This window comes from Pseudonaja textilis, chromosome Z (assembly GCF_049901715.1).
Source record: "Pseudonaja textilis isolate UNSWEBS1 chromosome Z, rPseTex1.2, whole genome shotgun sequence".
Classification (NCBI taxonomy): domain Eukaryota; kingdom Metazoa; phylum Chordata; class Lepidosauria; order Squamata; family Elapidae; genus Pseudonaja; species Pseudonaja textilis.
Window position 1 is genome coordinate 102,603,165 of NC_142008.1, and position 12,184 is coordinate 102,615,348.

General features: G+C 37.1%; 1 protein-coding gene across 2 annotated transcripts; it reads right to left on the reverse strand.

Annotated features, from left to right (window-relative positions):
- Nucleotides 1–343: 343 nt before the first annotated feature.
- BCL2L12 (BCL2 like 12) lies at nucleotides 344–11,311 on the reverse strand. Of its 2 annotated transcripts, none has more exons than XM_087915471.1 (7): nucleotides 11,248–11,311; nucleotides 9,874–10,103; nucleotides 8,728–9,095; nucleotides 5,705–5,866; nucleotides 4,933–5,039; nucleotides 2,122–2,373; nucleotides 344–1,026 (listed from the first exon to the last, which is right to left on the reverse strand). In XM_087915471.1, exons 2-7 carry the CDS (start codon nucleotides 10,026–10,028, stop codon nucleotides 979–981), a joined length of 1,092 nt encoding a protein of 363 aa, XP_087771597.1. In that variant the 5' UTR covers nucleotides 10,029–10,103; nucleotides 11,248–11,311; the 3' UTR covers nucleotides 344–978. The 2 variants fall into 2 exon arrangements, with proteins under 2 accessions (XP_087771597.1, XP_087771598.1); XM_087915472.1 differs by having other exon boundaries at nucleotides 11,244–11,296.
- Between the last annotated feature and the right edge of the window lie 873 nt (nucleotides 11,312–12,184).

Sequence of the window (12,184 nt, forward strand, 5' to 3'; positions counted from 1 at the left end):
CAAATAAATAAAGGGAATGTTGCACAGGAACAGGAAGCTCAAATACGAATTCCAGATAAATATAAAAACCCACCCACTCTCAACTCCATTTTGTCAGCTGTCACAGAACTGCACGCTGTGTGTATTGGTTCTGTTCACCAATAAACAGAATTTTTCTTTCCAAGCAGCCTCCATTTTATTCCCAACTTGGAACTGGACCTGGATATTTCTTCCAACAGAACTTCCAAACTTCACTTCCACATTAGCACAGCCAAAGAAGAGTTGGTTATGTTTCATCAAATTATTAGAATAGGCTTGCCCAAAGAAAAGTGACAGATGCTAGGAAAAGTATGACACCAAAATATAAGAATCTTTAGATTTTTATTCAAAAAAAAAATATCACAGTGCTTCAGGGAAGCTATTGCTGTTAAACAAACATGCTTCCATATCCCTGAGTTTGATATTAAGTTTCTTTTCTCCTCCTATTTACACAAAACTTAGTCCCACTGAAATTACGGTAATATGAGTCCCCTCATATTAGCCAGCTTTGCATAGGAATTCTTTTTCTTGTTCTAAAATCCCAGAATTTCTCAGAGCACTTCGAAACAAAAAATTCAGAACAAGGAGAAGGCACACCTGAATATTTCCATCCATCTGAAAATAGGGACAAAATAAGATTTGAATGTATCTATTTAAACTCAAGTATAAAATCTGAGGACAGTTCATCCTGGGCGAAAAAAAACCCCAACTAGTCTTCCTCAGTAAAGCTTACTTGGAAGGACAAAGGCTCTCACAGAGGGCATCACTTTTCTTGCCTCTGATTTCTGAAGAACAGCCTTTAAGAAATATTTTAATATCTTAATATCTCAGAATTAGCTCCAGTCATGCCTACTAAAACAAAATGTCCCTTTGAATTTAGGAGGAAAGCAGCTCTACCCAGCAATCTTCTGCAAATAAGATTCATCATAAGTGCATTGCCACTGGTGCATGGAAGTTTGTTCAGTCAAGTTGCACGTCGAATATCTCCTCCTGGGCTACAATGTTCTCCTATTAAGAAAAAAAATAAACAACAGTTAGTTCCATTTCACCATTAAGCCTGCTTGCTTGGTTTCCTTTCCTTTCTCTCTCTTTCTTTCTTTCTTTCCCCCTTTCTCCCCCACCCCCCACTCTCCCTTCCTTTCTTGCTTTTCCATTGTATTATGCTCCAACTTTGACAACAAACAGAATTGTGACATATAGTATAGGAAACCCTCTGATTTTAGAAGACAAAAAAATGGCCCATTGCAGCAATACTATTATATCACTATTATTCCATTGGGAGACCAAAAATGCAGTCCCTTGACCACAAGAAAATATCCCTGTAGTACAGGGGTGCCAAACTCAAGGCTGTGGGCTGGATCCAACCCTCAGGGTGCTTAAATCTGGCCCGCAGTGCCAGCCTGGAAATAGCAAAGGACCAGCCCCTGGTGCCTCTGGCAGCCAAAATGGGGTGTGGGGTGGCCGCATGAGCCCTCCCACACCCCATTTTGGCCGGCAGAGTACTGCAGGAGGCCACCCAAGCCAAAAACGGGGTGCTTTTGGCCAGCAGGATGCTGCAGGAGACGTCTGTCCAGTCTCTCCCCCCTCCCTGCAGAGGACAACTACAATGCTGATCTAACCCTCGAAAAATCCAGTTTGACACTCCTGCTATAGTTACTTATAATAATTAACTTTTTTTTTTTTGTAAGAAAAAATAAATTGTCAGCTGCCAACTGCAACACAATTGTACTTGATAATGCAGGATAGACAACACAAGATCATATACTATATATTATATATTATGCATATAATACAGGTTATTTTCTAATATAGAACTAAGATGCTTATGGTATGAGCTCTTAGTTGCAACTTTTAGACAATATATTCAGCTAAATAAGGTGTCTTATTCCAATTTTGTAACCCTCAAAAGCAGACAATTCACAGATGAGATGTCTGTTTTTTCCCAAAGTATTTAATCAGAACCTCAAGTCACCTTAATTATATTTTGAGCAAAATAATCAGGATTTTTTTCTCTCTGTTTCATTTTTTTGGGGGGGAGGGGGGATTTTTGTTATCTGGCCTAGCATAAGTAAAACCCAAGGAAACAGATATTTCTCCACATACCCAGCCACCTTGCTGCTGCAGCCAAGGTATGAACATATCCATATACTGCAAACTGTAGCCCATGAGGGTATGTACTGCATGGCTGTTGATGCCGGCCACTTTCCTTGTGAGTTCCATGGTAAGGGCTAGCTTGGCTAGCTGAGGGTTAGAGACCCCAGGTGGGGTACGTGATGTAAAGGCTTCAGCCAGGTGTGTAAAACTGCGGTATGAGAGACGGGAGATAGTGTTGCGTAGCAGTGGGTCAGCTTCAATCTGCCAATGAAAGAAAATGACATGAATGGCAAGATTGTAAATGTTAAAGGAAGCAGTTAAAAAGAGATGATTCACTGTCTCCCAGACAAGGAACTTCTGAGATGGAAGGCTGAGAGGAAACCTAACAGCAGCATTCAAATATGTGAAATGTTGTTGCATCAAAGATGGAGTTATTTTCTTTTGCTGATAGGAGTAGAATGAGTGTCAATGGCAAAGGAACAGACAAACATTAGGAACATTTTCTTATAGACAATAGAGACATGAGTTGGAGTCTCCTTTTGTAGAGGTGAAAAAAATAAAGGCTGGACAGCTATTTGCTTGAGGTGCCTGTGTGGGACTAGGCAACTCCCTACTCTTAAGAACATTTTACTACTGTTCTTCTTTCATTTGGAAGCTATTCCTTAGAAAGTTTATGGAACTCAAGAGCATACTCATTAAGTAATATGTACTTAACAAAGAGTCATCATTTAAAAAATTCAAAATCTAGTCCAGGAGTGAAATCCTGTTTTTTTTCCCTTTGATTGACATACTTTTTCCTTTCTTGGAGAGTATGAAAATATGGCTTCACAAATAAGAAAAAAACCTGAGTATATCCGTGAAAAGAATGAACTTGGGTAGCATGCATACAATAAATCCTACTATTTTCAATTATATTCTGCTTTTATAATGTTTCAGAATTCAGGTGGTATATAAACATTCTCAGAGAGTTACTCATCCGAAAATTAATCAGCCTATGTTTGGGGAATCTTTATTTATATGAAGATACACCTTTGTGTACATGAGATGAAGAAAACATAAGATTCCACAATTACATACTTGATCAATACCATTACAAATTTGTTTTACATATGCAATTCAGGTCTAGTAACTTTTTACCTAAATACTCTGAACACTGAAGTATTCCTATGGGATTTGCAACTTTGAATTTGCAGTAGCTCCAGCAAAGGTCTATAAAACCAATTCTGAATTAGCTGCTTCTATGGTCCTTTGGGGGAAATAATGCAACTATTAAAAATGATATAAAATCATGTCTCTTGCAAAAGTACAAACCCCCCAAAACAAAGAAGTTCAGTTCAAGTGCCCTATTTGCTGGTTTATGGAGAGTTATACAGTTTGTGGATGTGATAAAATGATATTATTGCTTGAATGTAAGGCAAAGAAACACTTAACTGGGCATTTCTTTATTAGGCAAGTAGAGCAGGGGGCTATATGAACTACAAGAGAGAAGCAGTGACAGGTTGGCAGTAGTCAGCGGAACAGGAAAAACTCATTTAACAAAAGCAAAAAGTGAAAAAAGAAGTTAGAGAAAAGTTTACATATGAAGTACTGATAAATAAGCATGATATTTTGATTATTTAAATTGAAGCCATTTATACTCATGTTATCTGTTCATATACTGTTTTATTAAATACTCTAAAACTTTCATTTATCTATAAGTACCAGGCACTCTAAATGATTGAGAAACAGATTATATCAAGCCCATCCCCATCCTAAAGCAACAGATTACCAAAGTTGCCCTATATTCTGAAATTCTGGACTAAGAAGTAAGCTATCTTATAGAAAGACTTTTATTATAGTTACTGCTTTTTATCACAAATGCTATTTTCTTTTTAAAGTTTTACATGTATTGTTCTGTTAATTCTCCCATTCTTAATTATTTCTATACATTTTATAATTGACTTGAATTGATTGCATTTTTATTTTTTATTTTCCCATGTTGAGATGACTGTAGTCATGAAAAGTACAGAAAAAAATAATTAATTGAACAAATAAATTAACATGGCTGCATTCAATTAGTTAATGGAAGATCTAAAAAACAAAGCTTAGCATTCAGACAGAGAACTGGGGAAAATGATCGGTTTAGTGCAACTGTACTAAATTGTACTGTTTTCAGAATAGATCCCTAAAAAATGATTAGAGTTTTGCAATTTTACAGATTTGATTAAAAAAAATAATGCTTTGGAACATATATGAATATATGAAGTCTGAGACTCAATAAAGTCTCTGTATCTGTATTCTACGATTGCTGCAGTGAGTTGCAGACAGATGCTGCATTCTCATCCCTACTTGCTCTGAAGCATACCTTCCCTATCAAATCTAAATTACACAGCCCGAAAAGAAACCCATGCCAAAAATATGACCAAAATAAATTCCGCAAACAAAACAGAGAAAAACAAATGGGCAGATTCAGCTGTGCAAGTTTTTATATACTTGTTAACTTTATGTATCACACAAAACATATGACTTGTGTATGGAACCTTACGTCCCAAAAAGCTGCCTAGTTACTTTGAGGTAAAATGGGGGAGCTATAAATTTTATAAACAAATAATAAAAAATATATGCAGTCAAAACAGAAATATCAAAGACAACAGGGACTTATTTGAAGACAGGGAAAATCCAAGATTTACCAAACATACTCAGAAAAAAAAGGAAGAATATATTTGGCAAAGCAACTCAACATTGTGTAAAATTACACGCAGCAACCACAATACATCCAGTGCCTGGCTCTGCACTTTGAATGTGAATACTTTATGCGGTAACTTTTTATTGCATGTGTACCTTTTTATTGAAGACAGCAGCCTGTTCTTCCAGAAGGGCAACCAACTTCTGAAGGATTTGTTCTTTCTGTTTCTCATCCAACTGTTCTGTCACTTTTTCCAAGGCAACTGAGTAAAGCATATTATTATGATTCCAAAATATAAACAGTATTTCCCTGAAAGAGCAGTCATCAGTTTTAAGCCACATAGATGTCAAAATGACAGCATGTGTGTTGTAAAGTCATTGCATAAATATTATATAATTAGTCAGAGGCATCTTAAGATCTGAGGAAAATATATCAGTTTGTGATGATTTCAAGATTTACTTGTCATCATTTGATCCCTATCGTCCTGTGGCTACCTATTCTTCAAAGGAAGGCTAGTTTTCCCCGCAAATTTAGATAAATGGAATTAAATTAAATTAAGTTTAATTTAAAATGGAGGAATCTATTTAGATTTGTAAGATTGCTGTAAAAGGAGATAGATAAATTGTTTCATCTAAGCTTTATTTTTTAGGTGAAGAGATTGTTTTAAACTCAGAGTCATCTTTCTTTCCCCATGATTTAATCCAAAACATACTTCTCTAATCTGGTGCTTTCCACACGTATTGGCCAAAAGTTGGCTGGAATTTTGAGAAATTAAAGTCTCAACAAAACAGGAAGATGGCAATGCAGTACAGAAAACACTGAGATATCCGATTCAAAGATCAAGAAAGGGTTTCTGTGTTATCACTGTTATAAACCCAGAGTTTTTGGATGAGGCAGCTTAAACACACAAGAAAATCAATGTAATACCTGAATTGTCAGAGATTGTATCTGTGGAAATTGTAATGTTTGGATCTTTGGGAGAAACCGAGCTTTTTGCAGCTATAGGGCTGGTCCGTTGTTGGTGTTTCACAAAGTAATCTAGTTTCTGAGCCACCAAAGTATAAAACTCAGCATCCTCAGCTTCACCATCTGGAAAAAAAAGAGTGGAAAGTTATTAAAGCAAGGTGCACATAAAAAAAATCAAATCGTATATCATGGAGGTTACAGAAACAAGTGAACAGCAAAAAGACTAAAAGGTGAATATTGGACCATACTAACATGATAAAAGTACAGATTCCATCAAATCAAGTCCAATTCCTAGTAATATCTGAACAAGCCTGTATAGTTTTGATAGAGCAATATAGAAGTTTTTGTCATTGCTTTCTTATAGGATCTTTTTTATTTCCCATTTTACTTGAATATTCTAATAGGCTGCTATCAAGAATTAAGCAGGTCTACTCCTACTTAGTGTTTTGAAATCAACTAAACCACCTAAGTGTTGTGATCTGCTGAGGCTTGATTAGATCGATAACTTGATTATCTATCCAGTAACTATGTAATATTTGGGAAATGGCTTTCTTCTATACTTTGTCATGAAGACAGATCCAGTTTTGTAGCAGCATTTTAACCACAGATTGAAAAATTAATAATACAGAAATAATTGTACTTAAAAGTCATTCCAATTAGAATTAGAATTCTCTAAGAGAAAAGAGTTTTGTTTTTTTTCTGGCAAACAGAAGATTCCATTTAGAGGGGTAATTTGGAAGAGGTGATTTTCACTTTTAAATATCAGAGATTTTGAATTCTCTTCAGAAAGCAATGGATTTTGAGGAAAATAAAGAATTGGAAGAAAGGCAAATGCAAGTCACAATGAGAGATGTGATTAAACAAATGCCATAATAAATATATTGAAAATGATACCTTGTTGAATGCTACAGGGTGAACTGTTTCAAGCAGCTTTGAATTTACTTATTACAATATCATAATTAAATTTCTGATATAGAGTAGCATGGAAAAGGAAACGGCCTATATTTTTGATTATATAAAGAGGTATTAGGTTGCACTGCTTTTTAAAGGACTTGGACTAGTAACACAATGGTTCAGTTCAAACTTCCCTTATCCATAGAAGCTGCCTGGATGATTTTGGAACAATCATTCTCTCTCAACCCAACCTATTTCATAGGACTGTTGTTGGGAAAAAATATAGGAGGAAGATGTGCTTATATATTATTTTGAGCTCTTGAATGGGCCTGAGTTCTAAATCAAACAAATAAATGTTTATTTCAATAAAGGATCACTTTGTCCTGAATACAGAATATCATATTATAAAAGTATACTTAAGGTGGGAAGTGACTGTAAGAATATGTTAACATTGGAGTGGAATGTTATTTGTACACCACGGTTTATCAGTTCTAGTGATTAAAAAAAGCAAATTAAATGAATATTGTCAAGGGGAGATATAACAGTCTGAATTTTTGAATGACTTCAGATTTGCCCAATAAATTATTAATATTGCCAAGTATGAGCTTCACCAAGAAAGCGATAGGAGGTAGAGATAGAAAGGATATACTTGAAATTGTGGGACAAGATTTCTTAAGTATAACTTCCTTAATCCAATAATTAATTTCTTCTAGCAAAAAATATTGCATGTTTTCCATTAATTTAGGGAGTATATCCAAATTGTTTTTTGTTGTTCGCCTACAGACAGAATTATTTTTAGCTCAAGTTTTCCTGAAATATCCATATTTAGCACCTATCCAATCTTGCTTTACTACAAGAATTGGGTATTTTAAAGATTTTTAGACTGCTTGAGGTTGTACAGTTTATTTATAGGCAATCCTTGACTTACAACCACAACCGAATTCACAATTTCCGTTAAGTGAGATAGTTAAGTGAGTCATGACTCATTTTACAATCTTAAGCAAACCACTAAAGTTATTGAGCGAATCTGACTTCCTCCATTGACTTAGCTTGTCAGAAGCTCCCTAAGGTTGCAAATGACAATTCCATGAACCCAGGATGCTGCAACCATCGATTGCCAAGCTCCCAGAGTTTGAGCATATGTTTGTGGGGGATGTCATAAATGTGAAAACTAGTCATGTCACTTTTTTCAGTGCCACAGTAACTTTAAATCATAAAACAAATGGTTGTATATCAAAGACTACAGTATTTTTAAATTTTTCTAGCTCAGTGATGGGCAATAGGACATGGGGGCAATACTTCAAATGTTAGGATTGGTGGAGGAATTACTATTCTTAAGCCAATCCAAAAACTTAAAACTTTTTTTTCTGTGTCATTCTGTGAAAAAAAAAGTATAACCTTTTCTTAAATTCTGCTACCTATTGTCTAATTTCAATTGACCTCAACCACACGAGGCCTACAATCTGTCTAGCTAAGGGGAAGCCAGCAAAAAATGTCCTTGATCTCTGTGAAAAAGACAGGACAGCATTAAAAAAAAGTTCCTGAAGTCAATTACCAACCATAATTATAGCTTAGCAATGGAATCCCTCAAAATAGCAATAGAAATTGCTTTCAAATTTATTTGCTAACAGACTTTTTGAACTCGCTATTTGGAGAAGTCAATGATTTGCCAAGCAGGCCTTATAAACAGGTAACGTCTTGTTCCTCTGGGTGCCAAGAATAAGATGACCCTTGAGTACATGCAGCGAACTATGGAATGATCTGAACTGGCTTTCAAATAGGTTATGGAAAGTGGGAGGGATTTCTACCTTGGTCTGAGTGGGCTAATAAGAAGATCTTGAGGGCTGCATCCTGCCTGGAGTCAGGAAGTTCCCATTACTTCAAGAAAGTTGAAAATATATTAAAAATGAGCAAATATAAGCCCAGACTCAAATTTTTGTTCAATATGAACATTGGAAAGATAAAACATAATTTTATCTTATTCTTTCTCCAACAAGCCAAGATATGTTCCTATCCATCCTTCCAAGCAAGGTCTGAGCATTACAATTAAGAAAGAAGAAGAAAACAGAGTAAGGAGCAAAGCTTCATACTGCCTGTTGTTTGGGCCTCTTCTGGCTCAGCTGCCTGCTTTTTACAATAGCAGGTTATGACAGGTAAAGTGTCAGGCCGCTTGGGGAGAGCACTTGAGTCAGTTAACTCTACTGAAGCAGTCTTCTTCTTCAGAAGGCCCTTGAAGGAGAAGTGGTGCTTGCGGTGGGTCCCTTCAGGTCCTGACTTAGATTTCTTTAAAGAGTCTCCAGGGGAGGGCAGATTATCTGAGCGTCCTGGAGAACTGGACCGCTTCTTCAACAGGTGTTTAATGCTGGTGCGGAAGCCATGTTTTTTCCCTTCCACAGAGTTACTTCCTTCATGGACAGGGCTACAGGCAGGACACTCTGGAAAATGTTCTACAGGAGACCTGTGGACAGAAGAAAGCACACTGAAAATGGGAAGTGTGGTCTGTTGTTCTCCTCAACCTCCTTGGTTGATTTTTGTCATTTCTTTTATTTGCAAATATTTCTTCTCTTATTCTGTAAAAAGCATCTCAGAGCAGCAAATCCATTTGATCTCATGAAACTGAAAGTAATAAAATGGTTTCTGAGGAGCAGCAGAACAACACATATGGTAAAGGGTTGGGGAAATTATTTTAAAAAATGAAGTCAGGAAGGTTAAATATTTGAGGTAGGGGAAAAAACTTTAGCTATATAATATTAAAAGGATGGGTTAATGAAATGGACATGGTAATAGTGTTCTGGAGAAAATGAGTCTCAAACTGCTATTTTGTATGTCAGGGTGGAGATACTGGAAGAAGTGTTTCAAAAAAAAAAATCTGACTATCACAGCACTTCTGGTCAAATTAAGCTTCTTGTCTCTCTGTTTTCAAATTTCTACTAAAATCAAGCGCCTTTCTATTAGGCCAGAAGATTAATCCCACAAAATCCAAGTCTGGATTTCAAGCTTCAATACTATAGAAGCCCTTGCCATCTATAGATTATTGGACTTCTGCTCAAACCCCACTATTTCAGCGTTTCTCAACCTTGGCAACTTGACAATATGTAGGCTTCCTCAGAATGCCCCTGCTGGTTGGAGAATTCTGAGAGTTGAAGTCCACACTTTGTCACATTGCCAAAGTTGAGAAACACTGTTTATTTCCTTCCTTTACAGATAAACCAAATCTTTAACTGCAAAGTCATTACCTGGACATGTAACTTTGGGGGTCATGATAGCCACGGCCCACATGACCTGGGACCCCATCCTCTCCGCTGTTTAATACCCCTTGCAAGAATGCTTCTAACACCAGCCGTGTCTCTTCAACCACCTTCCTCCTAGGGGGCACTGGACTTCCAGCCATGAGCTTGGAACTATGCAAGGGTGGGCTGGTGCTTCAAAGCAGGGAAGAGTTTTCTTCATCCAACTACCATCACCCCTGAAAGGAAAAGGGAAACAAACCCACAGAAAATACTGTATTAGTTTTATTCTGCCGGCTGCCTTTTTTTTTCATCATCTCTTGCACCTGCTTTCTGTTTCCCTGGATAGATCTTAACCATGGTCACATTCCCGTTCTCTCCTGAATTTGCAAGAATCTTATTTAGTTGCCTGCCTGAAATCGAAGGTATCTATTCATCCATCCTGTAGGATCCAGAATCAAATCATGCTAGGATCATTGTTTGTGCCAAACAAACACAAACATACATACTTGGGCGACAGCACTGCATCACTTTCAACAGAGTAATAGGGAAAAAAAGACTTCCTTGCTCCACATATGATATTCTTCTTTTAGGATTTGTATTTATTTCCTGTTCTCCAAGGTGCAGTAGGAAGCATAATTTGGGGCTATGTAATTTTGTTTATCTTCACAGCTTTCATGGGAAGTAAACTACATCAAAATATCAAACAGTCAGTTTTGTGATCAAATGGAGATTGGGACCTAAGGCCTCTCCAGTCCAACCATTTAACCCAATGTTTCTCAACTAAGATGTTGGCTGGGGAATTCTAGGAGTTGAAATCTATATACAACAATTCTGGCAGTTGAAGTCCATTCTTTGTACGTTAAAATTGCCAAGGTTGGGAAACACTCCTCTAGCCAATATATATCTTCTTCTGCCTCTTTCATCTGTTTCTTAAAACCCCCTTTACAATTCAACCCTGCCATCATAATTCCTCTCTCAAAACCGAGCAATAAATTATACTTACAATACCCGAAAGTAGTATTTTCTTATCAGAGCTTTCGACTGACTTTCAGATGCTCAACTCAGTCTAAAACTAAAATACAACTTTAAACGCAACCTCTAAAAAGAGGCAAATTGAAATGAGTCAGGTGGGATTTCTAGAGAAGACCAGACAGGGTGAAACCTGCATTTCTAGCTTCTTCTCCCGCGGCTCATTCATTGCCTCTCTCGGCCCGAATCTCTTCTCCCACTCTTTGCCCTTTCCCACCCCGTTTTGGCCCGAATCTCTTCTCCCACTCTTTGCCCTTTCTCACCCTATTTTGGGATAAAGAACTCCGTTTTAGGATGGACGAAGAATAGATTTAACCCACAACCACTAGCGCAGAAAAAATTTCTACCTACTCAGCACGAAACGTTCTCCAGCTCCTTCAAAATTCCTCTTAAAGTTTGCCCTACCGGTCTGCGCATGCGCCCATCATTCTCCGCTGCTAAGTTGCTGTTTCCTGAAACTTTCATTCTTCGATCTTCCGGGAAAAGAAGCTAGAATAAGACCCCGGGGTCTGCCTCGTACACGGCTGCAGCCAAGGATGCATGCAGACCATCTGCTCTGTATCCCTTAGTCGTCGTCCCCGTCCCCCGCCCCGCTACCCACTTATAGCCCCTTGAGAACTGAGTCGCTATTGTAATGATCAAAGCTGGAATCAGCCAGATTGTTTAGAATAAAGCAATCAGGGAAAATTTTAAACAAATCACCATCAGGAAGATAAATAAATGTATTGAAGATGTCTATCAGATGGGACCTGCTGGTTAAATATAAAGGCTGATGTGGCACAATGGAAAATACACCTTCTGTTAAGTGAGTTGGAAGTATGCGGAATGTGTAATTGAAGGGTATTGTAGACTAAAAATAGTATGTTATATTAATTTTGACCTTTTTTCCATAAGGAGGAAAGGGAATCTTTGGCTGTACTCTAATCATTTTTTATTTTTTGTTGTTATGAGATGCATTTGAGATAAAGCATACAACTGACTAGCAGGGCCCATCCAGGGAACTTCATGCCCAGCTAAGATTTATTTTTATCTAGCCTTGTTTTTTTAAGCCACTACTATAATGAATGCTCTCTTGCAGTGTTTCTCATCCTTGGCAATCTGAAGAAGTGCAAATTTCAATTTTGGGAGTTGAAGTACACATATCTTCAAGCTGTTGTAGCTGAGAAACTCTCCTACTGCATCATGGAAGACACAAACAATCTTATAACTCCCTCACTCATCAGCCTGATTTCAAAGAAAGAATAAATATTTCTCAGGTATAGAATACCAATTTTTAAAAAGATAGATT